General features: G+C 44.8%; 1 protein-coding gene across 1 annotated transcript in view; it reads left to right on the top strand.

Annotated features, from left to right (window-relative positions):
- The window catches only part of adcy5 (adenylate cyclase 5), a 97,281-nt gene that overhangs the window by 71,678 nt on the left and 1,518 nt on the right, over positions 1-24,085 (top strand). The window contains exons 5-20 of the mRNA XM_036545305.1: positions 848-975; positions 3,003-3,161; positions 3,571-3,712; positions 4,660-4,800; positions 10,246-10,268; positions 11,372-11,516; positions 14,750-14,847; positions 16,054-16,141; positions 18,251-18,367; positions 18,877-19,041; positions 19,985-20,160; positions 21,139-21,159; positions 21,336-21,480; positions 22,470-22,733; positions 23,235-23,439; positions 23,528-23,652. Of these exons, the coding sequence (XP_036401198.1) occupies positions 848-975; positions 3,003-3,161; positions 3,571-3,712; positions 4,660-4,800; positions 10,246-10,268; positions 11,372-11,516; positions 14,750-14,847; positions 16,054-16,141; positions 18,251-18,367; positions 18,877-19,041; positions 19,985-20,160; positions 21,139-21,159; positions 21,336-21,480; positions 22,470-22,733; positions 23,235-23,439; positions 23,528-23,652 (2,142 nt within the window). The remainder of the gene's footprint in view (positions 1-847; positions 976-3,002; positions 3,162-3,570; positions 3,713-4,659; positions 4,801-10,245; positions 10,269-11,371; positions 11,517-14,749; positions 14,848-16,053; positions 16,142-18,250; positions 18,368-18,876; positions 19,042-19,984; positions 20,161-21,138; positions 21,160-21,335; positions 21,481-22,469; positions 22,734-23,234; positions 23,440-23,527; positions 23,653-24,085) is intronic.

Here is a 24,085-nt window from a genome sequence, read left to right as displayed (position 1 = left end):
ATTTTCTTTTAATGAGAGGCAGACACACCATTACAGTATGCATTCCTGCTTTGTTCTTTTTCCTTACACAGGAAAGTCCGCTGTGTATTTATCACGGGAGAAATTACTTTCAAACCCAGAGAGAAAGCCTCACCCAATTATTTTGATGACTATGGATTCTGAACTTCAGAGTAAACTGTAATAGTGGTCATTACGGTGAATTTACATTACAGTGTGTGTTTCCCCTGAAATATTAATATTCTACTACAAAGATGTAGGGCCTTCCATACGAGTCATAATGGTTATCATTATTAAACATTAGTTCTGTGCAAAGACTTGCTGTAGACTACGTGGAACTATTTTGATTTGAGCTGGCTTGTCAATACAGTAGTTCATATTTTGGCACTAGAGCGCCCCCTTGTGTTAGGAGGTTGAGCAGTTGTTTTCTTTCTCATGTCCCCTCTCTGGCACTTCAGGATTATGTATGTGTTTTTGTTGGGAGTAATCATGTTCTCCTGTCTTAGAATTTCTGCATCCTAAAAAGGGAAGGCATCTGTGGTATGAGGGATTATTTTATCTCATTTGCTCGGTTGGTTCCACTTTGGTAGAGATTTCAGGTCATGATTCACAGTCTCGGATTCACAAAGAGTTTGTCACCACAGCCTTCAAATGCCTTAAACAAGACTTTGACCTAAACCCCAGCTTCAACTGATCTATACTTCAACCCTGAGAGCAGGTATGGATTAATGACATGTGCAGATCATTCCTGCTCTATTCCATTTTTTTCTTGTTGCTGCTAACGTTCTGAACGTGGAGCCACCAGTGTTCCACAGCCCTCCCTAACCCCCGGCCCCTCTCTCTGTTGCAGGAGAATCACTGTTTGCGGATCAAGATCCTGGGCGACTGCTACTACTGCGTGTCAGGGCTCCCGGAGGCCCGAGCCGACCACGCCCACTGCTGCGTGGAGATGGGCGTAGACATGATCGAGGCCATCTCGTGAGTGTGGGGGCATGTTACAGTGGGGTTTGGGGTAGGGAGTTTTGGGAATATGTTGATTCCCCCGGTTTGAGCTAAGAAAATGAACTGAAAATGCATTATTCTCCATTTATTATTGTTGTTATGTGATGGTTCACGGCTTCGTTTAGGGGATAGCAGTTTCTATTTGAGCTGTTCGTCCAAACAATTTATAATTGTGTCCGCCCTTTTTCTGCCTCCCTAATTGGCATGAGCTAAAGTCGACAGTGGATGTTGGACAGATTGATTTTTTTTTTTTTAATGAAAAGGCAAGTTTTTGTCTCCTGCCTACAGGCTGCTGGGACTGAGTCTGCGTCTCAGCACTCTGTCATCGTAGAGACAGTTTGACAGGAAATGGGATTTTCAATCAAGTTGTTTCTGTGAAAGAGGCAAAAAGCCCCTGGAGGCTTGTGGGGAGTCGGGGGTGGGGCTGGCCTTTAATTAGAAATTTGGTATTAACCCTAATATAATGAAGGGCACCTCAGAGCCAAGTGAAGGAAATGACCACATTCCATTTTACAAAGGGCTCATCTTTGCTTTTTCACAGTGCTGAAAGGATTAAATGGCGAAAAAACTGAAACTGCTTGTAAAATGCAAATATACACTTTCCTGTCATCTGTCTTGTTTATTTGTTAATAACAGTGCTTTATCTCACTTTAATGATAGCACATTCAATTCATTGTCGAAGACAAGGCGTGATTAAGATATTCTTTTTGCGTAAGTGGTTTCACACCCAGATAAACTGTCTGAGGTGTTCAGATTCTGGAATTGTTGCTAGGGGTAACACACAGACCTGTGGAAAAAGTAGGCGCATCCATATATTTCACACATTCAGGGTAGGAAAGCCAGATTTTTACAGGAGGAAGAGATATCAGCAATGTTTCCAGTGTTCCCAAGAGTTTCCGAGAAAAGGGCACCATAAGACAACTTATTTAAGTGAAGACCTTTCGTCCAAGACAGTTCTTTGCGATTCAAAGGTCCTTGGAAAATTTTTCCTTCCATTACTCTTCTAAGAATAACCCATGGGGATGTTACAAACATGGTTATAAAAATGCTTCATCAGACAAAACCTTTTGAAAGCTAAGATGGAATGGACACTATAGGTACTGAGCAGCTATAGTAGTGATTAGATTTGATTAGGAAGCCTGGCGCATAATATTTTCCAATGTGTGCCGCTATTCAGGGTGCCACACTTGAGAGAGACGTGTAATTTGCACGTTGAAAAGAATACTGCGTGCAGTGTAGTAATTCTGTCTGTGATTACTGCAGAGAGTGACTGTGTCTTCTCTGCCTGATAAAGAACACATAAAGAGCCAGTGCCCGTTCGGTGACTCAGTAAGAAAGGATTATTCACATAACTGGAGTTGGTACTGTTTGTTCCTCCCAGATGTTTAGAGTAATCTTTCCTCCTCTTTCAGTTTAATCTGAGCCGGTCCAAACTAGGCAGAGACAAGTCACTGTGTGTGCCTCCATTCTGCCTCAATCAATCATTTGTTTAAAAAAAGGGAACATTATTGCAGCACTTCAGAGAGTGGTGTCTCTGCCCTATGCGTGTGTTTTCTTGTATGAACAGCTCTGACATCAAGGTGAAATCTGTATTCTGTTATAACGCACGGTTCCATTATCGATACAGAGTCTGTATTTTACCCTTTTATTGTGGGTGCCCATCACATATGATGGTCGTGTTAATAATGATGGTGATGGTTATGATGATGGCTAAGATTTGCCATTTTTCAGCAGATGCCTGCATCCAGGGAAATTTGCATCAGATCATGGTAACACAGTCCCATACTGACAACACAGCCTTGCGGTAATACAGAAATACAGGTGTTAGTGAGCGATACATTTGTATAGTCGAAAGAAGGGATTTGAGAAGGAACCTGAATAGTTTGAATAAATTGAAACCACCATGGTTTAGAGTGAGTTGGCACTGACTACCTCTGTATGTCTGTGTGTGTGTGTGTGTGTTTGTGTTTGTGTGTGTTTGTGTGTGCATGTGCACTCCTCAGGCTGGTGCGGGAAGTGACGGGTGTGAACGTGAACATGCGGGTTGGCATCCACAGTGGGCGTGTCCACTGCGGCGTACTGGGCCTGCGGAAGTGGCAGTTTGATGTGTGGTCCAATGATGTCACTCTGGCCAATCACATGGAAGCGGGTGGCAAAGCCGGGTATGTTTTATTGGGGATGTATGGCTCTTACATACACACACACACGCATGCAGTAACGTCATTACCTTACCTTATTGAAAGTCAGTTGTTGGTTTATTACCTGACATAGGGTACACAATGCTTTTTGGTAGTATTTTTTTTATTAAAATTGTTCAGTTTGCAACAACCTTGTGATTTGTTCCCACTTTTTGTTTATTAAGGCTTAGCTGTGGGTCATAATCCTGAGAATCAACATTGATAAACATTGCAAACATTGTAATGATTGTAATCATAAATATGGATTTTATCAGTTGACACAATTAAAGAAAACAAGATTAATCCTGCCAAATCTGGCAATGGGATACGACGTGATACACTGTGGGGTCCGCTCTCCTAATTGTTGTAAATGTTGCAACTCTGCCAACCTCAGACGTATTCACATCACCAAGGCCACGCTGAACTACCTGAACGGGGACTACGATGTGGAGCCAGGCTTTGGGGGAGAGAGGAACGTCTACTTGAAGAAACACAACATTGAGACCTACCTCATTGTGGGCTGCAGCCAGAAACGGGTAAGGGCCTCTCTCAGTTAGGTTGGAGGGTGAGACTCAGGGTTACGGTGTTTTTGGAGGGGGGGAGTTTGGTCCTGAATGGTAACCAGAGAACCTGGTTCAACTGGGGCCTCTGTTATTCACTGGAGGATTCAACCCAAACTCCAGGCTTTGCCATTTTGAGATCAGTGTCATGATGCAATCTGCTCCTCCTGTTCCTGTTATTAGTCTTTGAAATCTGGGCTTTGAAGAGTGAGATCATCTATACTTGTAACATATGATACTTTGTTTTTGTCAGAATTGATATTCCAATAGTTACAATCTGAGGACTTGTCATCAGCCTTGAAGTGAAGGCAGACTTACATGCCTAAGTGCAAGTGTATATTCCCTCTGACTCATAACAGGTCACTTTGTAATCCTTCAGTCTGGTATGCTGCTCTTAATCATGGGTATTTGCACCCATTACAGGCCATTGTGCCTACACAGAGCAACCACTCCATCCATATTTGTCTAACAGACAGGAAAGTATCTTCCTTGCTAGATCAGCTCAGTGCAAGAACTTTTTTCCTCAGAAACTTAGACTAGGTTTTGCGGGAACTGGAAAATTAACTGATTGTTATTTCAGCTGGATGGGCTCCTTCTCTGTGCTTGTCAATTAATTTAATATAAGGATTAGTGAATCAAATACACACTGGGAGGATGTCACAGACCTGCCCTGATATCTATTTCCTGTATGGCCCGCCACCGCCTCCTCCTTACATCTGTAGGGACAGCGATCAATCTCACTAGAGAATTTGGACCTCAGTACTGATCCAGAATCAGCTGTCCAATCTATAATCCTAACCCTAATCATTTTTTACAAATATTGAAAACTGATCCAGGATCAGGGTCATTGCTTGGAAGAAATATGTACCTTCATTGACTGTAAGCAGGTCCCTGTGCCTGACTCTGTGTGTTTTTTCCCACAGAAAGAGGAGAAGGCCATGATTGCCAAGATGAACCGCCAGCGCACAAACTCTGTCACTCACAACCCCTCCCACTGGTGCTCCGACCGCCCCTTCTACAACCACTTGGGGGCCAACCAGGTCTCCAAGGAGATGAAGAGGATGGTAAGGAGCACTGCCGGCTCCTGAAAACACTCCCACTCATGTCCCACTCGACAATACTCACTTCATCCACTGATGAAATTCTTCTTCTGTGTGGAGTGTTTAGTCCTTCCTCTGTTATATAAAAAAATGATTGGCATGCGTATGTATGCCTACATTTGTAACAGGGTGTGCATTTTTGTACATGTATGCATATATCATTTTTCATACGTTGAGACAATACAGTACATTACATGCGGTATTTGGAATCTAGAGGACCCATACAGGTGTAGGTTTACAGATGCTGTGTTATTCTCTACCAGAGTTAGAGGATCATAAAACAAGTCAAGAACCTAGTAAACTAGTATCAGAGATCTATCTCAGTCTCTTCTTCAAGTCTCAGTCTTCTTTAACATGTCTCCACTAACACAACGTTGTCCTTTTAAATATTAATAGTTATATAATAGTTTATTTTAGTATTATTATTATTATTATTATTATTTAGTGTACATAGAAGGCTGCAGTGCAGAACATTTGTAATCCTTTTTTAAAGCATTTTCCATTGTATCAGATGTTACTGTAGGTGCTTTACTTCGGTGCTTTTGCCCTTTGTGAGTAATATCCCCACCTGCGCAGTCTGAACAGAGAGCAGAGGAGAGGTGTGCTTAATGAGAGAGCAATTTATCACTTTAGCATGCAGCAGTGGCACAGTGCGTCCCACTCTGTCTGTCTCGGGGTTCCCACCGCAACTGAAGTGCACAGCCCTTCCCGTCGGGACGAACTCGTGAAGCCCCCAGAGAGGGGGGGGCGGAGAGTTCTGTGGTGCCTCGGCCGCGGTGTTTGTCTCTCTCACGCCGGCTCTGCGTGGTTATTCTCTGGGCCCGCAGCTTCTTCGCCAGCGCCTATCCCTGTATTCCAATTAGTGTGCAGCTCTGGGGAGGGAGAGGGAATTAAATAATACAGGATTATTGCGGAGGGCATCATTAGGGATTTTTTCCAGGGATCCCGAAATGTGTAATTAGCGCTTGTTTTTCGCGTCCGCTCAGCCTCCCGTATTGTTTCTGCTCATTTGCGGGCGCCGTGAGAGGAGCTCGGATGCGGCGTGGCCGTGTACGGCCAGAATACACACGCTTTTTTTGTTGGCGGTAATAAATGACCAGAATACCGTGGCACGGTTTAAAGGGTCTGCTTTGAGGTGTGGGGGCGCGTTCGCCACCTCTCTGTGGTTTCCTTCTGTGCGGTGGGCATGGCGGTGGCGGGGGCAGGCTGTTATGAGCATGAAGTAATGAGGGTGAGAGTGAGGCTGAGGGCAGTATGTGGCGAGCGACATGCGTGGGCACTATGCCGTGGGAAGACGAGCCGTGGAAAAGCCCTCGCTCCTCGATAAAGGGAAAATTTCTCCTGTGGCTCTTCCCACAAGTCTGTCTCTCTCCCTCTCCATGGTCTCGTGCGAGGGAGGGGGCGGTAGGCCATTCTGCAGCCTCAGCCCCTACCTGTTTTCATCAGGGTGTGCCTCTTTGCAGCCATATGTGGGCAAGGAAAAAACAACAAACAAAAGCCAAACAGCAAAAAAAAAAAAAAACACGATCATTAAAATCCTCCAGGGACCTATTTTAAAAGCACAGATTGTAGATGCCGCAGAATGGCCATATTGAATTCCTCCTCTTTAGACGAATTCCTGCTGTGTTCAATCAATCTCGCGGTGACTCACGAGGTTCTGTTGTTTGTCTTCGCTAATGGTGCTGCTGTGGTCTCACGCGGACTCTAAATGTGCCCCGTTTGTGTAACTCCCCTTTCCGCTAGAGTAATCACCTCTTCTCAGATCCCACCTCTGTGATCCCCATCCCCTAGCTAATTGGGTCTCAGGGCTGTCCATCTTTGCATGGACCTGTGGCATACAGTTCTACACATTATACGCATTACATTACTGTCATTTAGCAGACGCTCTTATCCAGAGCGGCTTCCATAGGTTACAGTTTTTACATGTCATCCACTTTTACAGCTGCATATTTGCCGAGGCAATTCTGGGTTAAGTACCTTGCCCAAGGGTACAGCAGCAGTGCCCCAGCGGGTTATTCGAGCCAGCAACCTTTCAGTTACCAGCTGTGTTCCTTACCACTAGGCTACACTGCCACCCTGCAGTATGCACAAGTATGCACAGGTGTTGTCCATTCTCCATCCCAGGTTACGCTCATAAAAAACATTTGCTTGACCAAGAGGCCATATTTCTGTAAGATTTCCAGGAATCGTGTCCTACAGCTCTGTAAATTGTAAGAACCCACAGGTTTATGGCTGTGGCAGGAACATTCCGGAAGAAGCATAATACACTAAATACCACTCAGAGGTGAGTGAAGGTTTTGTTCCTTCAAAGAGAAATTCCTTAAAAGATAAATGAGTAGCATTCTGGAAAACCTCAAGGTTTTTCAACATAACAGGTGTACAAGCACATACATCCTCAGATTCTACCTGGTGGTTGCCAGAGTGGAGGAACCTCATTTGAGTAATTTACATTGGATTCGCCACCTACGTGCTGTGCCACCCAGTTCAGAGCGGCAGAGTCATATATCTCTGAGTGGGCAGTGGACTGAAGTGCATCTGTTTTTCTGTGGGGTTTTCAGTGATTAGCCCACGTTCTTATGATGTAAAAACGACTTCTCCTGTCTGAACTACTCTTTGCGCAACACTAGCATGCACATGGAGAGGACCAGGACTTCTATACACCTCGTCTCTCTGCACTGTAACCCTCATAGCAGTGTGATGTATGATGATGTAGGGAATCTACAGTTAAAAATCTTGAAGTGGTGCTTACAACAATTTAGGCCATTTGCAAAAATTGTTTTTTTTTTCCACCAGGAGTAGACTGTTTGTTGGGGGCCTACAGCAACCGTAGCGTTAGGTTGATTTGATATGCTGTTTGTTTCCCTGGGACTCGCAAGACTGCGTTGGAGTGATCTGCTCGCCTTCGGTTCCCTGAAGCTGTGATTTGCCATTTTTTTAAAAGTAAAATAAGCAAAACAACAACAACACAACAAAACGTCTGACAGCCCACTGCTGTGGCTCTGGTGGCTGTTGGAGTTTTGACATAGCTGGTTTGAAGAGATCCTCTGAGCTGGTTTCTTCACCTTGGTTTTTTTGGGTTTAGGAGGCTTGCCTTGTGCAGCTTTTGGGTGTATGTGTTTGTTTTTTGTACACTCACACAAGACACTTTTAGGTTAAGCTACTATATTTTACTTTTACAGCCATTATAATCATTTTTCTTCAAGCCGGGGGTGTGTCAGGTATTAACATCTATTATCAGATATACTGTGAAACAGTACATCAAGGGAGATAAATGGCAGAGACAGAGATGTGGACCAATATACATTTCCATATAATAAAATGGGGTGATTGGTCATATTCTCTTTTAAGCACATAGGCCCCGGACATGTTCTCTCCCCCCCATAGGTGTAGTTTTTCAGAGTACTGACGTTGGTGCCCTGCAAAATCGGTCCATCATTCAAGAGATGTTCTGGCAGCAAAACATTCTCAATGCTGAACAGGCATTTAATATGTTTGGTTGATGGAGTAATTAGACTAATTAAGCTGCACAGAAATCAGATGACACCCCCTCCCCGCCTCCCAGGACTGTGTCAGCACATCTGCTGTTGGTAGAGGCCAGCAGGGTGGAGCAGTGGACCAAAGTAGTAAAGAGCCGCAGGAGGACTTCAATGAAGAGCTATCTGTAGGCTTACGTGTGTATTTAACTGAAACTCAGAATTAACTTTACAGTAGGTTCTCTGGAAAAGGTCAATAAGCGCTTGAAATTGAAGCAAAGGGAATGGGTTTAGTTGGATGCACGGCATATGACTTGGACATTAAGGAAATGGACGTTACATGGCATGCTCATAAACTTTCATGTCCAACCATGCACTTTCCTGGGGTTATATTTTGTCATAGAACTACCCTATGTCGCTTTAATAGGTTCCAGTTGTCACATTTTGTAGTTTGACTTTCAGTTGGATTTTAACGCATGTAAAGAAATCTGTTATTATTTAAGCTTGATACAAATGTGCACATTTTTATAGACGTCAGGTAACAAATGAAAGCAACACTTTCTTACACTCACTTATTGTGTACTTACTTGCTGGAGTGCTTTTCTCTCCATGGAGTTTGAGACTTTAATGAACGATGAAGCCAGAATGACCCAGCACCCCCGGCCCAGGGCAGATCTCATACATCACAGTAAAGATAAAGAATAAAGGGTCCAGAGATGGAGAAATCTACCCTCCTAATGCATGGGAAGACAGACGTTGGAAATGAGTCATGAGCTGCCTCATATATATCTCTTAGGATCCCTACCACACCATTAATCACGGCCCTCTAAAAGCAGTAGGATTTCAGGATGTTTGAGTCTTGTTTTTTTTTCTACCACTTTACTGTGCTTTCTGTAACCTTGTTTGTGAAATAGTTTTTTATGAGAGTGTGTAGGATCGACTGTGCCACTGCCTCGTTCTAAGCCTGCTGTCAGCATGTTGGTGTTTCATCTGATCTGGTTGAAAGGGATTTATTGTTCAGTTTTAGTGAATGGAAATATTTTCTAGAAGGACACATGCTATATGAAAACTGCTTACTACTGTATGAAGAAAGAAGAGTCTGCATATTTCTAAAGTGAGGCAGAGTCCATGGCTGATGTTGGCAAAACAGTCATTTATATTTTTTCTCAAAACAAAACAAGAGCATTCGTTTTCTCCTCTGTGAACTCGTTGGGTTCTGTTGTTACCGCCTATGTCCAGAAGGGGGCAGTGCCGCACCACGGTGCGCTGCTGAGATGCGATTTGCATTGCGATGAACATCTTACTTCCATTGCTTTGGTGCTGCTGTCTCTTATCACGCTGGCAGACAACACCAAAATCCCCTGTGTAATAATTAGAATTGCAGAACAGTAATGATCACTCAGACATCCTCACCTCCCCTTGACAGGCTGAGACCCCCACATGTGACACAAACACAGACCTCCCTGCCACTCTTCTGTGGGAGGGAGTGTAATATCTCTCAGAGATGTCTACTTTTTGCAATATCTAGTGCGGAAAGCCACACAAGCACAGAGAGTACTGTCTGAAAGAGTGGGCGTGTACTGTTTTGACGCAGTGGTCATGCCGGCAGTCCCCTTGGCACATTCTCCCACATGAAGCCTTGACTGAGAGGTGCCTTAAGTGTATTAGAATGTTCTAGTGTTATAGTTTCTGTGTGGCTCATTCTCCCTCAAGCCCATTCCAGAAACATACATGACTACTGATTGTCCTATAGAAATGTGTAGAAATGTATGTAATGTATAGAAATGCCTACCCTATTTGGACGTGTGGACACTGGACACTGTCCTGTTGGGTGCTGGGTGGTACTGGCAGCATATGCCATGTTGTTATTTTGTATGAGAGAACATGGTGAAGATCACGCCCCTGCTTCATTGCCTCTCTCTTTGTTTTACCATAGGGCTTCGAGGACCCCAAGGACAAGTGAGTAGAAGAGATGGACTCTTTTGTTCCCCTGAGAATCACAGTGACAGTCTGCCTGCTGCCTCTCGTCCTTCATCTTCTTGGTGATCTGTGGTTTGGGGCAGAAAGGAACTCTGGGACTTGTAGTGCATGTGGGTTAGGTGTCAAAGTGGTGGTGGTGAGGAGGGTGGTGCAGGCATTTAAACTCATTCTGCATTCATGCATGCCTTACATTCCAGCATATTGGATAAACCGGTGGAGATTGGAGATGAAGACAATGCTCATACAATATTATGCACATTTCAAAAACTTCAGTTACAAGAAATATGGGGGTTCACAAGATGGGTTCGCAAGGGTGCAACACCAAGTGACACAAAGGGTGGGCACCTACTTCGACCACACCCACCCCCACTGATTCGCCCTCCCCTATCTGAACGCCTTGACGTCAGCGCCCGTGACTTCTCCCACGTCCTCCTGTCAGAATCAGAGGATGTGGGAAAGCAGACATCTTTACTCTCCTGTGTGCGGCTCGCACAGTTTAACACATTGACTGCAGCGCCCTGTGGTACACACCCCCCTGTACTTCGGCTATCGATGCGATTCAGGCACGATGGCCGGCAGAAGCAGGCTCAGGAAAAATCCCCTGCTGAACAACAGCTTTGTCCTTAAAGCCTCCAGTTGACTAATCTCTCCATTATTGCATTAGCTTATTGTGTGCGCGCCATTAGAGACACTGATCCTGGGCTCCTCTGTAGCATTATCATACCTAACAGTGAGCATTTGCAAAGAGTTTCAGCTTTCAGGAAGGGTGTAGCCCGTGAGTATCTGTTGATTTAATCTCTCTGCACTATCGTATTTGTTGTCAGTTGGGATAAACAAACCGCTGATAATTCATCCGCCTGATTGAGAAATTGATTCTAATGTGCTGATTAGCATGCAGCAGTGACCCCCCCCCTGCTCTCGCTGGCTTACATGCTTTATTGCATCTGTCCCATGAATGAATGTGTGCTGGTGATGGGTCAGGCTCATGAAGATAAAGCCTGTAAAGATTAAGGACCTGCTTGTCTCTTTGAAGGGGGAAAAAAAGCATCTCGTCTTGTGTTATCTAGGCATTTCATTTTCAGAAACACCCAGGAAAACCTGAACCCGGAGGACGAGGTGGACGAGTTCCTGGGCCGGGCTATCGACGCCAGGAGCATCGACCGGCTGCGCTCCGAACATGTCAAGAAGTTCCTCCTGACGTTCCGGGAGCCAGACCTGGAGAAAAAGGTAATGCCCTTTGGACCCGGCCTGGCCCTCCTCTCAAAGCTGCTGCTGACAGTGAAAAAGAGCTTCAAGGGTACCAGGGGTGGAGCGCTCAGCTAATCTAATCAAAAAGAAAAGAGCAACCTCAAGCTTTTCTCATGGTGCAAACCTTTCACATAACTGCAGTGCACCTTTGTACAGACATTCTTTGTTTGAGGTTTATATTCAGCTTGCTTTGTGTTTGTAATCTTTAGTTTGTGGCAGGATACTCTTCACTGACAAACCCCGCTGTTAAAAGATTTCATTGTACCTTAATTTTCAATTGAATGTCTTACAGTTCACATGTGACAGTATATGGGAATTGGGAAGGCCTGTGCATAATTGCAGCTGTCTTTCTTTAAGTTAAGGTGTCTGAGGGTTAGCGAGAGAGGGATGAGGCAGTGAGTTTGCTCTCTGTTCGTTATGAATGTTAAGAGTGAACAATTTTACCCTCGTTTGAAAAATAATTATGTTTGTGCACTGTTCAGTTCACAGCTGAGCTCCTTCGATGTGAATTTTTAATTGGTCTTTTTGTTGCATACAGCTTGTTGCAATAAAGCCATAGCACCTAAATATTATCAATAGAACACATAAAATGGTTACTACTTGCGTTCTATTTGAGGCTTACAACACTGCTCTTCAGGTCATGAAAAGATAACAACAAACTGAGTGTTGTATGAGAATCAAGCCTGATGAAGCCTGTATCAGTCATGTAGCTCAGGATGTGTTTATCAGGAGCCCTTGCAAATATTTAGGTAGGTCCAACCAGGTCCACCACTCCTGGGTTTCCCTAGGGCATTTTCATTTCATTGTTCCCTGAGGGCACGTAGAGGCATGCTCCACTGATGTGCAGTGGGTGAGGTCAGGTTTTGCTATTGTGCAGAAACCCCCAGGTTCTGTTTCAGGGGTTACTCAGCAACCGTGGTCACTGTGGAGAATCAAGGAGAGATTGATTCTGGGGAGTCAGGTTTGCACTGATGCACTGAGAGAGAGAGAGAGAGAGAGACAGAGAGAGAGAGAGAGAGAGAGATGGAGCGCATGCACATGTCCTCACGGACCTGCTCTCAAAATCACGGGGATGTTTGGTATCGGATGCCTTTCTCTGCTGGGATATTTGAGGGGTCCTTTTGGTTCACAGTCTTTGCTTGTTGGGAAAAAATTGGTGTGTTTTTGTTTTCCTCCATTACCTACATGTTCTAACCCTTGAATTTGTAGTTGCAAATTGCCTTCTTCCTTCCGTACTCGAATTATGTATCTGTAATACCTGTTAATATTTAATTCCCAGGAGTTTATATATACTCTCACACACACACACACACACACACACCCCTGGGAATGAACCTGACAACCTTCTGGCTGCAAGCCCAGTTCGTTATCCACTTGGCCCTGATTGCATGATGACGTCAGAGGGTGGTCCTCACCGGGTTGTGTGATTTCAGTGCGGTGTCCCCGTTCCAACCCTTCCATCAGACACACCTGACACCCCGTAGGAACAGACGGACAGGACTGCAGAGGCGGAGAGCCTCTTCCTCAGCTTCATAATGTGAAATCCATACATGTTTAAGCCCTGATAGGCCTGGCCCAATAGCCCTGAGGGGATTGATGGGGGTGTCAGCATTGCTGAGGACCAGAATCCCTCACACTGTGCATTAAGGAGGTTTTTCATACCACAAGCATGGTTCTGTACTCCTAAGGGGGGGGGGGGGGGGGGATTGCAATAACTGTGCTGCTATCTCCCTCTGTCTGTTTCCTCTATCTCACTCTCTCTTTCTCCCTTTCTCTTTCTTTCTCTGCACATAATAGGGTATGCATGAAGTTTGACTTCATGCATACGCTTAAGGTTGTGCTAAATGCAAAACAAAACAGGCTATGGTTTCTGGGTGTATTTTGCCGTCTCTGAAAGGACATGTCATTCCTGTGTGCCCTGGCGCATGGCGTTCTCCTGTGCCCTGGTGCATGTTGTTCAATAATAGAAGGGCACTGAACAGTAGCCTGCCATTGCTTTTGGGCTGCCGTCGAGTTTGTGTGTGCAGACCTCGAAGTCCATTTGTCTTGCCCTTAATTTGGCAGTAAGACAGATTTGTACAGCATCATTTTTGTTGTGGCTTCAGAAATGTCCTTTAGTTTTTTTTGCAACTCTTCCAGCATCACCAGACCAGTGGAGCCCCTACTGAATGGTACTTTTTGAGGCACTGTCTGATGAAGATGACAGATTTGAAAAAAGGAAAAGAAACAGTCTCCCGTGGTAGTCCTTGGGTTTGAATTGGCCTGCTGAGCCACAAATCTCACACTGTGCTGTGCTAAAGTTGGCTTTCATCTTCCTTGTGGCAAAGTAACGTCCCTACCTTGAATGTCGAAAACAGGATGTTGAGCTATGTGTCAATATTTTTATAGCCATCACCTGACTTATGGATGTTAATGACCCTAAAAAGTTGTCAGAATCTGTACACAGCTGTTTATGCCTCATGATCTGATGATTTCTTAGCCTTAATGACAAATGCTACTAATGGATTGGAATATCCTGTTACACCCAGTGTTAACACAGGTGATGGAAGCATCCATAAAGTTCCGGATGCTTCTGCTAACTTTCAGACAATGGAAGCTGAATGCTGGATTCCATCGACAGGATTTTATTTTTAGATAAATTTTAAGGTGTGACTACATTTGTACATCTTTGTTTTTAAAGAACACACAGATTTCTACAAAAACATACTCTATTACTCTTTGCAGTTTTGGTTTTTAATGTTGTTCATATTTGCAATTATCTGAGCATTAAAAGCTGAGTTGCTCAATTTTTTATGTTAAATCATCTTTTTGTTACACTTTGTCAAGAGTATGAGTAAATTTGCAAGCCACCGTAATATGCATAGTGTGTGTGTGCATATGCAAGCTTGTAAGTGTTGTGAGGGTGTGCGCTTGAAAGAGCTGGTGGCTGAGTGATGGCCAACTGAGAGCGAAGGTGTATCTTTTAGCAAAGCCTCATTATATTTTCATGTAATAGTGACAAGCTTGATCGCCCATGAAAGCGAAAACCAGATGGTCTTTCATCTTGATACTTATTATAAATTGAGTTATAAAATCTCCCCCTTTCTCTCTCTCTCTCTCTCTCTGTCCCTCTGTTGTCCTCCCACTCTCACCTCTCTGTTTCATATCCCTCTTTTTCTGTCTTTCTCTCTTTCACATCTCTCTCTCTCTCTCTCTGTCTGTCTCTCTCTCAGTACTCTAAGCAGGTGGACTCCAGGTTTGGGGCGTACGTTGCCTGTGCCTCTCTCGTCTTCCTGTTCATTTGCTTCATCCAGGTCATCGTCGTGCCACGGTAAGCACAGCACAGCACAGCCCACTGTATCTCCGAATCTCTGTTTGCTCTTCAGACAGCTCCAGCTCCGTACACAGTAATGTGGACAGCAGACCTGCAAATGCACACATGTTGTATGAATGCTCTGATGTTGCCCTTCAGTGTATGGCTGAAGGACAGTGTATTGCATGGTGCCAACTCTCTAGTGAAACTACGTGGAAATAAATCTCATCTTCACATTAACATTGCTGTTGCATCAGAGCACTAGATGCTGTAACTACGCACTTTTTATACAATGCACTGTACATTTTTCAGAGGTGCTGTCAGAATGTTTTATTCATTTTATTTAGTTCCACCATATAATTCAGTATATGCAGCATGTAAGGGACGATTCTAAGATTTTGAAATGGTTTAACTCTCTGCTGTTGCCTAGGGAACAAAGCCCAGATTCCATCAATAACTTGACTCCCTGTACTCAATTCACAGTTAGAGTGACATGGATTTATGGACAATTTTCCAAACTCAGTAGTTCAGTTCTCAAATTACATCCCTGTTCTTACATACAGCATTATCACAACATTGGTTCAACATCGTAACAACCTTACTTAGATGCTGCAGAGGCACAGCAACATTGAGTGAATCTTACGCTGCTGGGCAGACTATGTCAGCTCCAGCCTGTATCCCTCTGTGGTTTATTAGTGGAGGGTTCTGTTCAGAAGTTTGGTACTGTGAATATTCCCCACAGCACGGGAGGCATTGACCGCCCCAAAGCCTGGCTGGATCACTGGAGAGACCAGAGCATTTCCTGTGCCGCTTTGTAGCACTGACACCAAGCAGAGCATTGTTTATTGTTCAGAGGCACACAGGAGCGCGAGCTCAGAGAATACAAATGAGACTCCCTCTCCTCCAGGCCCAATAAAACAGGTGCAAAGCGACTGGCGCTGTTGTAAATGTTACAAATGGAGAAGGTTATGGAATTTCCTGTCACTCATGGCTCCCTCTCTCCGCCGGAAGGGCGGTATTTCTGTCAGAGGAGTGATGGAAAAGTGCAGAGAGGTGTGTTCGTGTCAGGAAGCCACTCTCATCACTGTCTTTCTTTTCGTACATTCCTCTTACATCTGCTCTCTCCATCTCTTGCCTCTCTTTCTCTCTCTCTCTCTCTCTCTCTCTCTCTCGTTTTCTCCATCTCTTGCCCCTCTCTGATTCTTATGTCTCTTTCTTCCTCAGGTCCACTCTCATGGTTGGCTTCTACGTGACCTGCCTGTTCCTCCTGCTGGCCGTCATGTTCGTCTCGGCCGTTTATTCGTGCTTCGGGGTAGGTCCTCTTGCTGTTCTGGTACGGTGCAACAAAGAACTGCACTGTGCATAATGAACACCTAACACCACAGCATAGCTCAGAATAGCACGGAAAGACATAGCATAGGCTAGAACAATACAGAACACTGCAGCATAGCCCAGGACAGCAGAGAATGTAGCACCATAGCCCAAAGCAGCAGGAGGTTGGGTACAGCCTCTTCAGAACTATCTTGTTTGTTATGAGTTGAGAAGGCTTGCCACTGCTGTTTTATAAGGTGGTATTCTTACCGGTGCACCAGAAGTGGGTGCCAATTGGAGGATAGGTACTACTCCTCTGGTGTCATCTGAGTAATATCAGGCTTCTGACAAATCTCAGGGTGTCTTAGAGCAGCGAGACATTGATACCCAGTGATGGCCAGTCTACCCTCCCCTACCTCAGGTGGAGCAAAGCCAATATTGTTCCACTGCTGTGGGCTGTCGGTTATTATCAGCTGATGACATGGCTGGTTCCAAACCCAGTTGTATGACATGCTCTCTGATGAGAGCCTTGCAGATTGAGGCGCTCAGGAGCCACATTCGTTTTTTTATAAACACTATTGCAACTTTACCTCAAGTGTCCCCATATCCCTGACAGTTCACTTACTAGTATGAGCTGATGTAACATGGCCTGAAAATACCTGCTGGTTTTCTGATGCTGTTCCCTGGCCTATGTGTTGGTTCTGTATACACTTGAGATTCAGTCAAGGTTGTACAGCTATACCAGGCTGTGCCTGAAATACAGAGCCTCATTTTTCATGCTGTAAATCCCTCAACAAAAGGATTATAGTCAAAGTGTCTCCACTCTGTGTACCATATTGTTAATCCGTGTGGCTGAAGTGGCCATTACTCATCAAGGGACTGATTCCCTCAGGCTGAGAAAGGGGAGAGTAAGGAAGGCTTTTCTGCCCGGTTCTGTCTGAGGCTGCACTGCCAGGGCATTGGCTGAGCAGCACACCGGTCCAATTTTCCCAGGCGGTCACGTTCAGCATCACTAATGAGAAACGATGGGGTCACTGAGCAGAGGCCGGCCGGGTCGTCACTGTCCGAGCCTCTGCAGTATGTTAAAGTTTTATTCGAACATGTCTGCGTTCGCTCACTTGGCAGATGGCCATGCCCAGGCTGGCTTCCGCGGCTTTCATTTTATACATTAACCATTTATACAGCCTGGTGATTTACTGAGGCAGCTCAGGTTAAGCATCTCGCTCAAAGGCAGGGCAGCACTCCTTGACCAGGGGGGGAACGGGGCCCGCGGGCTCAAGGCTGCAAAGCCGGGGTCCCTTAACCACAGCGGCACACAGCCACAGTGAAGTGTGATGGAAAACATCAGAGGACCTTGCATTCCTCTCCCCCTCTCTCCGTGAAGCCGCTCTTTGTCAGTTTCATTGCGGAGGGGAGTTGTGCCCCTGACAGTTTGATGGGTGTGAGTGATGGTGTGGGGAAGGCAGTGAGGAGGAGGCAGGGCAGGTCTGTCAGCATTATCTGTGAGACCCTGAGCTGTAGGGGAGCTTCACCAGCCTGAGAATCTCAACCATGAAACAAGGCTGGCTTATACGTCCCCATATGAAGATCAGATATAGGAGAGTACCACGGTGCGGAATAGGCTATTGTATAGAATAACATAATGCTCCAAATCTGCATGTACCAACATTTCAAACACCTCACCACCTCACTCTATTGTAGAACTGAGGCACGTACCTAATTAACTCGAATAAGTGAATGGTTTGAAGTTGCACTAGAGGACCATTGCATGAACGGGTTTAAGTTACGGTATGTTATTATCGTGTTCACTCATTAGGTAAATTCAATTACTCTCAGGAGTATGATTATATGCGTTGTAAAACTTAAAGGCAGCATATTATGGAGATAAAAGATAATAAAATCGATTGCAAAAATGAAAAAGTGCTGAATAAAAGCCACCACTGCCCTATAGGTGTAATGGTATTAATGCCAATAATAAGTATTAATTCCTCATCTTAAGCGCCAATAGATTAAAGGTAAAGAAGCATGAGAATATTAAGATCTAGCTGCCAGATGCTGTGTCCTGATATTTAGAAGGAGATTCGTCTGAATAAGGGAACCTCTTTTCTAGCTATTCCCAGTGCCTCTGCAGACACTGTCGAAGAAGATCGTCCAATCCAGGATCAACAGCACGCTGGTCGGAGTCTTCACCATCATTCTGGTCTTTCTCTCTGCCTTCATCAACATCGTGAGTCCTCTCCTTATATTACCGTCCTGAAAATTCTGAATTCAAATTATAAACTGTAAATTACCAAATAGACAATAAAGGTAAAGAGCTTAAAATTTTGAGGAAGTTTACGGTGAAGAAATAATATTTATGGCTCCAAACTTGTGGGATCGACAGTGCTGGATATAAATGAGTTAATTCTCATTCATTGCCACAATCACAGTTAATCACATCTTGCCAGAAGAGCAGACACCTAAAAAAGCAAGCTGACAACAATAAAAATAAGAATAATGTTGTGTGTCAGTTTTGGAATGTTGAGGACAACATGGATATTCATAAATTAAAAACGTAGACACCGGTCGTAACGTACCATTTATGACTCTGGCCCTGTGCCCAGACTCATGGGGATTGGTGAACACTGTTGGACAGTTGGTGTTAACCCTTAGTCGTTATCGTAGTTAACGGAGGAACCATGTCACTTCTGGAGTTAACCCCGACCGCTGTGTATGCCCCTTTGTCCCCCCTCTCAGTTCACCTGCAGCACCAGTGACCTGCGTACCTGCCTGGCCCGGGAGTTCAACATCAGCCCCAGCAGCATAAATGCCTGCCACATCCACAGCTCCGCCTACAATTACTCTCTCAAGACAGTGGAGGGCTTCTGTGGGAGCGCGTCACCCAATTGCAACTTCCCCGAGGTGTGTAGACTCCACCCATCATGTCATGTTCACCCCACCCCCTTTCATTGTGATGTAACCACACCTCTTCTGGTGTCTATAGATAGACCCATCCCTTTCAGACAGCCCCACAGCTTGTGATGGAAGCTGTACCCCTTTCAATTTTGGTCCATCCATTTTAAAATAGCCACACCCTCCATAATGTAAATCTGCTTCCTTTCGTTGTAGTATTGTAACTTATGAAGGAACACCTTATTTCTCATATAGTCTCACTTGCTTTACATCAGAGAGAGGGCTGTCATGCCCTTTCTGATGTGAATCCACTCCCTTTCATTGTAGTATTGTCACTTATGACAAAGGAACACCTTATTTCTCATATAGTCTCATCTGCTTTACAACAGAGAGACATCTGTTACATGTGTTGTACAGCTGCTTTCCTGCAACACACACAGAAGGGTAGGTCTGCTGCAGCTTTAGATTTACAGCCATTGCCATCCACATGTCAGACTTTCATGTGTTCATGCGTTCATGCATGCATCTGAACTCCTCTATACATACAGATAAAGGTTATGTTAAGACACTGCTGAGCATATGTTACTGAAGACCCAGCTCTTCCGCTCGCACCTGAGCACCTGAAACACTACCCCCTAAAGGAACTTCTCATGTCTCATAAATGCGTTAACTAAACTGTAAAAAAAATAAAAAGTAATCTAATGGTTTAACACACTCGTTAGCTATACCAGCTAGCTTGTACCTTGTCTGGCCAACCATGCAGTGCTTCTAATACTTGCTCCTCCTTGTGGTTTTTTGCTTGTGTTGTACTCTGCCTCACTTGTAAGTCGCTTTGGATAAAAGTGTCTGCCAAATGAATAAATGTAAATGTAATGTAAATGTTACTGTGAGTTAAGACAGCGGAGCTGCCGACCACCAGTAAGGCCCTCCCGTGTGCCTCTCTCCCCCGCAGTACTTCTCCGCCTGCGTTCTGCTCAGCCTGCTGGCCTGCTCCGTCTTCCTGCAGATCAGCAGCATCGGGAAGCTCTTCCTTATGCTCTTCATCGAACTGCTGTACGTGCTCATCGTCGAGGTGCCGGAGGTGGCGCTCTTCGACAACATGGACCTGCTGGTGACGGCCAACGCCATGTGAGTAACACTGACCCCCCCCTCTCCGTTAAGGTCAGGGCAGGGCTGGTTTGATAAGAGCTTGGAGTGGTCAGAATGAATGAGTATAATATATTCTGATGATTCAACGTGTATAGGAAGCTGAAGTGAAACAGTTCCCAGCATTCACTCAGTGTAGGTGGTGAAAGCCAAAGAACATCCTACAGGAATCTTAGTGAAGAGAGAGGCAGCAATTCTCACATGTAAAATAATGTTAAATCGTGGTACATATCTTTGAATCTTTGTGTTTTCCATCTTTCCTTTGATGGAACAGTATCACAGCATAGGCTAAAATCCATACATCAGTAGTTCCCAAATTGTGGGTTGGGTGGTGGGTGGTGAGAAGGGTTGAGGTGGGTTATTCCCCTTCCATTCAGAAATTGAGTTTGAACATGTAAGCAAAAAATTCATATTCGAGCATATGCTTAACTGCATTGTATTAAGAGATGGAGTGCAGGCGGTATATTCACTCATTTATGTTGGTCAGAGACTTGGAAAGATGGGTAACCTCTGCTTCAGAGAATGAGGGCATATAATACAATCACTCATTTAAGTCGGTCACAGGCTGGGAGTGTTTGGTGACCTCTGCTGTAGAAAATGAGGCCATATCATTTCTGTCATTCCCCCAAGGAGAAACAGGTGGAAGATAATATCAATGGCTTTGTTTTTCCTACCTCTGCACCACTCTGCCAGAGTAATAACCCAACACAAGGTTAAATCACAGAGACTAGATATTCATTCAGCAGGCCCAAGCAGAGACATTTAATTCAATTACACAATCTTTACTTTACTGGCGTATCAGTCAATGGTAATGGATAGCCTCAGTAATGGATCGGTGCTGCCTTGGCACATTCATTTTTTTTTCTGTAGTGAGACAAACTCTGTCATTTCGTCCATTTTCGTAATTAAGCAACGTAGCTGCTGATCCCTGATTTTTTTTTCTACTGTTTTTCTTTGCAGAGAGAACATGAATGAAACCTGGTAAGCTGGCACAGCATAATCACTATAATGACCTTTCAGTCAGACTACATTGTGTCATACTATTGAAGTGGTGGTCTTCTATGACAATGTTGTCTGTCTCTCAAATTCAGATTCAAATACGCTTCATTTGTTTAACAAGAGAACTGTGCACAGATGGTTGTTCATCTGTCTTTCAGCATGAATGGCAGCACCATGGTGGACTCAAAGGTCTCTCTGAAGATCATGACGCCGGTGGTTCTCACTGTCTTTGTGCTGGCGCTCTACCTGCATGCCCAGCAGGTGGAATCCACTGCCCGACTGGACTTCCTGTGGAAGCTGCAGGTGTGTGTGTGTGTGTGTGTGTGTGTGTGTGTTTGTGTGTGTGTGTGTGTGTGTGTTTGTGTGTGCGTGCACATCTGTGTCTGTGCCAGCCTGACTGTGTAGCCCTCAAGACCACAAACTCTTCTCTTTTTTCTTCCTGGTTCTGAAGTTTCTTCAGGGCATACTAGAAACATGTCATAGCCCAAGATTAAATAACACACTGGGATGAGATATCAGGTTTTATTTTCAACTCCAAGTGTATGTATTGGTGTAGTTTATCTAGAGAAACAGCCAGTGTTTTGACAATGTCTGGAGCCATTACTGTTAGGTCAATAGCTCTTTGCTTTTGTAAGTGTAGTACAAACTTCTGTTGACTGTTGTGGTTTGGAGTTCCACACCTTATTCAGTGTTTCTAAGCTACCAGGTAATTATTCAAGGAGGTCTGCCATTCACTGCGACAAAACATTCTAACATTTTTTTTCTTCAGAAAAATGTTGAAAATGTTTAAACAACAGATTGATGCTTGATATCTAGTTCTTGTTTCTCTTTGTGTGAGGATACCATTGTTTAAAGTGCAGTTTTGTGGCCTTCTTTTCAAGGGGGACCATGAATAAGGGGGAGAGTCATATCAACAACTTTGATGAGAAATTTCTAGTTCAGTACACATAGTGCCAAAATACAATCTTGGCATAAAATTGTGTTCCGTATATTGCAAGTGTGGTAATAGCACTGATCGATGGGTGAGATAGGGTTCATGAATAACATAGTTGTGTAATGTTACAGTGGGTAATGTTATGTCAGTCATTGGAACCAAAATGGAATCAAAATGCGCCATCCGCAGCAGGTATGTCTGACTGGGCCAAATCAGTGAGTCTTTGGTGCATCATAGTCACTATATCATAGTACAATCAGTTTTAGCCTGGGTAGGTTCCTCAACCCATTATACGTATCGAATGTAAAGTATGAAATGCGGCTCTGCATGACGGACATGTTGATCCCCTTACACACAGGCCACGGAGGAGAAGGAGGAGATGGAGGAGCTGCAGGCCTACAACCGGCGCCTCCTCCACAACATCCTGCCCAAGGACGTGGCGGCCCACTTCCTGGCACGGGAGCGGCGGAACGACGAGCTGTACTACCAGTCCTGCGAGTGCGTGGCCGTCATGTTCGCCTCCATCAGCAACTTCTCCGAGTTCTACGTGGAGCTGGAGGCCAACAACGAGGGCGTGGAGTGCCTGCGCCTGCTCAACGAGATCATCGCCGACTTCGACGAGGTGCTGCGTGGTCCCACGTGCACGCGTGTGTGTGTGTGTGTGTGTGTGTGTGTGTGTGTGTGTGTGTGTGTGTGTGTGTGTGTGTGAGCGTGAGACAATCTAAAGGATATTGCCCGTTTCATCTTTGGTGAAAATGAGTTTTGCTGCAGTTCTCAGTGTTCATTCTCTTGTAGCATCCAAGTGCACATAATAGTTGAATTTTGACTCACTTTCACTTTCTGACATTACAAAGATTAATAAGTTCCACTTCAAGGGTTTCTCCTCTTCTCTATGTTAGACTGACACTGACAGCCTCCCACTTCTTTGTTTCCTTTCTCTCTCTCTTTTACCCGACCCCCTTTCTCTCTGAATCCCTCTTTTCCGTGTCCCTCTCTCCCCTCTCTTTCTGTGTATCTCTCTTTCTCCCCCTATATCCCTCTCACCTCCTCCTCTCCCTGGACCATATTCTTTTCCCTAAATTCCTCTCTTCCATGTGTCTCCCATATCCATTCTCTCTCCCAGATCATCAGCGAGGAACAGTTCCGTCAGCTGGAGAAGATAAAGACCATTGGCAGCACCTACATGGCTGCCTCGGGCCTCAACGACTCCACGTACGACCGGGCCGGCCGCTCGCACATCCGCGCCCTGGCCGATTACGCCATGCGGCTCATGGACCAAATGAAGTACATCAACGAGCACTCCTTCAACAACTTCAAGATGAAGATAGGTGAGGAGGCCCCTCCACTCACCGCTGCGGCCTGTGCTCACCCTGACAGTGAGCAGCTGTTGCTAACTGTGGGTTCACTCCTTCACAGGTCTCAACATGGGTCCTGTAGTGGCAGGGGTCATCGGTGCTCGGAAGCCCCAGTACGACATTTGGGGGAACACGGTGAACGTGGCCAGTCGAATGGACAGCACTGGTGTGCCGGAACGGATCCAGGTAGCATGCATGTATACACACACACACACACACACACACACACACACACACACACACACACACACACACAAATAGGTGTCTACAATTCTGTTTGATCTCAGATTTCTGGAGTTACGCTCTTATGTAACGCATGTCACAAAGTAAGAGTTCCAGCTGCATTTTTTTAAAAATAAGATGTTCACTATCTTGTCAAATTTTCCATTTTTGCGGTTGTGTCTTATAAGGGTGCAGTGAAACATCTGAAAGTATCAAATGTGTATTGAACCTGTAAGTACTAATGAGCTCAGTTTCAGGTTGAAACAGAGAGCTTGATTAGAAGCGTTTTTTTATCTTTGTTCCTTTCACCTTGACATTGGCTCTCATACTCTGTGTCCATGATTGGTATCAGCAATGAAATGAAAAGTAGATTAAAAAATGAAACCTTGTACTTTCA

The sequence above is a fragment of the Megalops cyprinoides genome, chromosome 14, assembly GCF_013368585.1.
Source record: "Megalops cyprinoides isolate fMegCyp1 chromosome 14, fMegCyp1.pri, whole genome shotgun sequence".
Classification (NCBI taxonomy): Eukaryota; Metazoa; Chordata; class Actinopteri; order Elopiformes; family Megalopidae; genus Megalops; species Megalops cyprinoides.
This window is presented reverse-complemented; position numbering and strand designations above follow the sequence as displayed.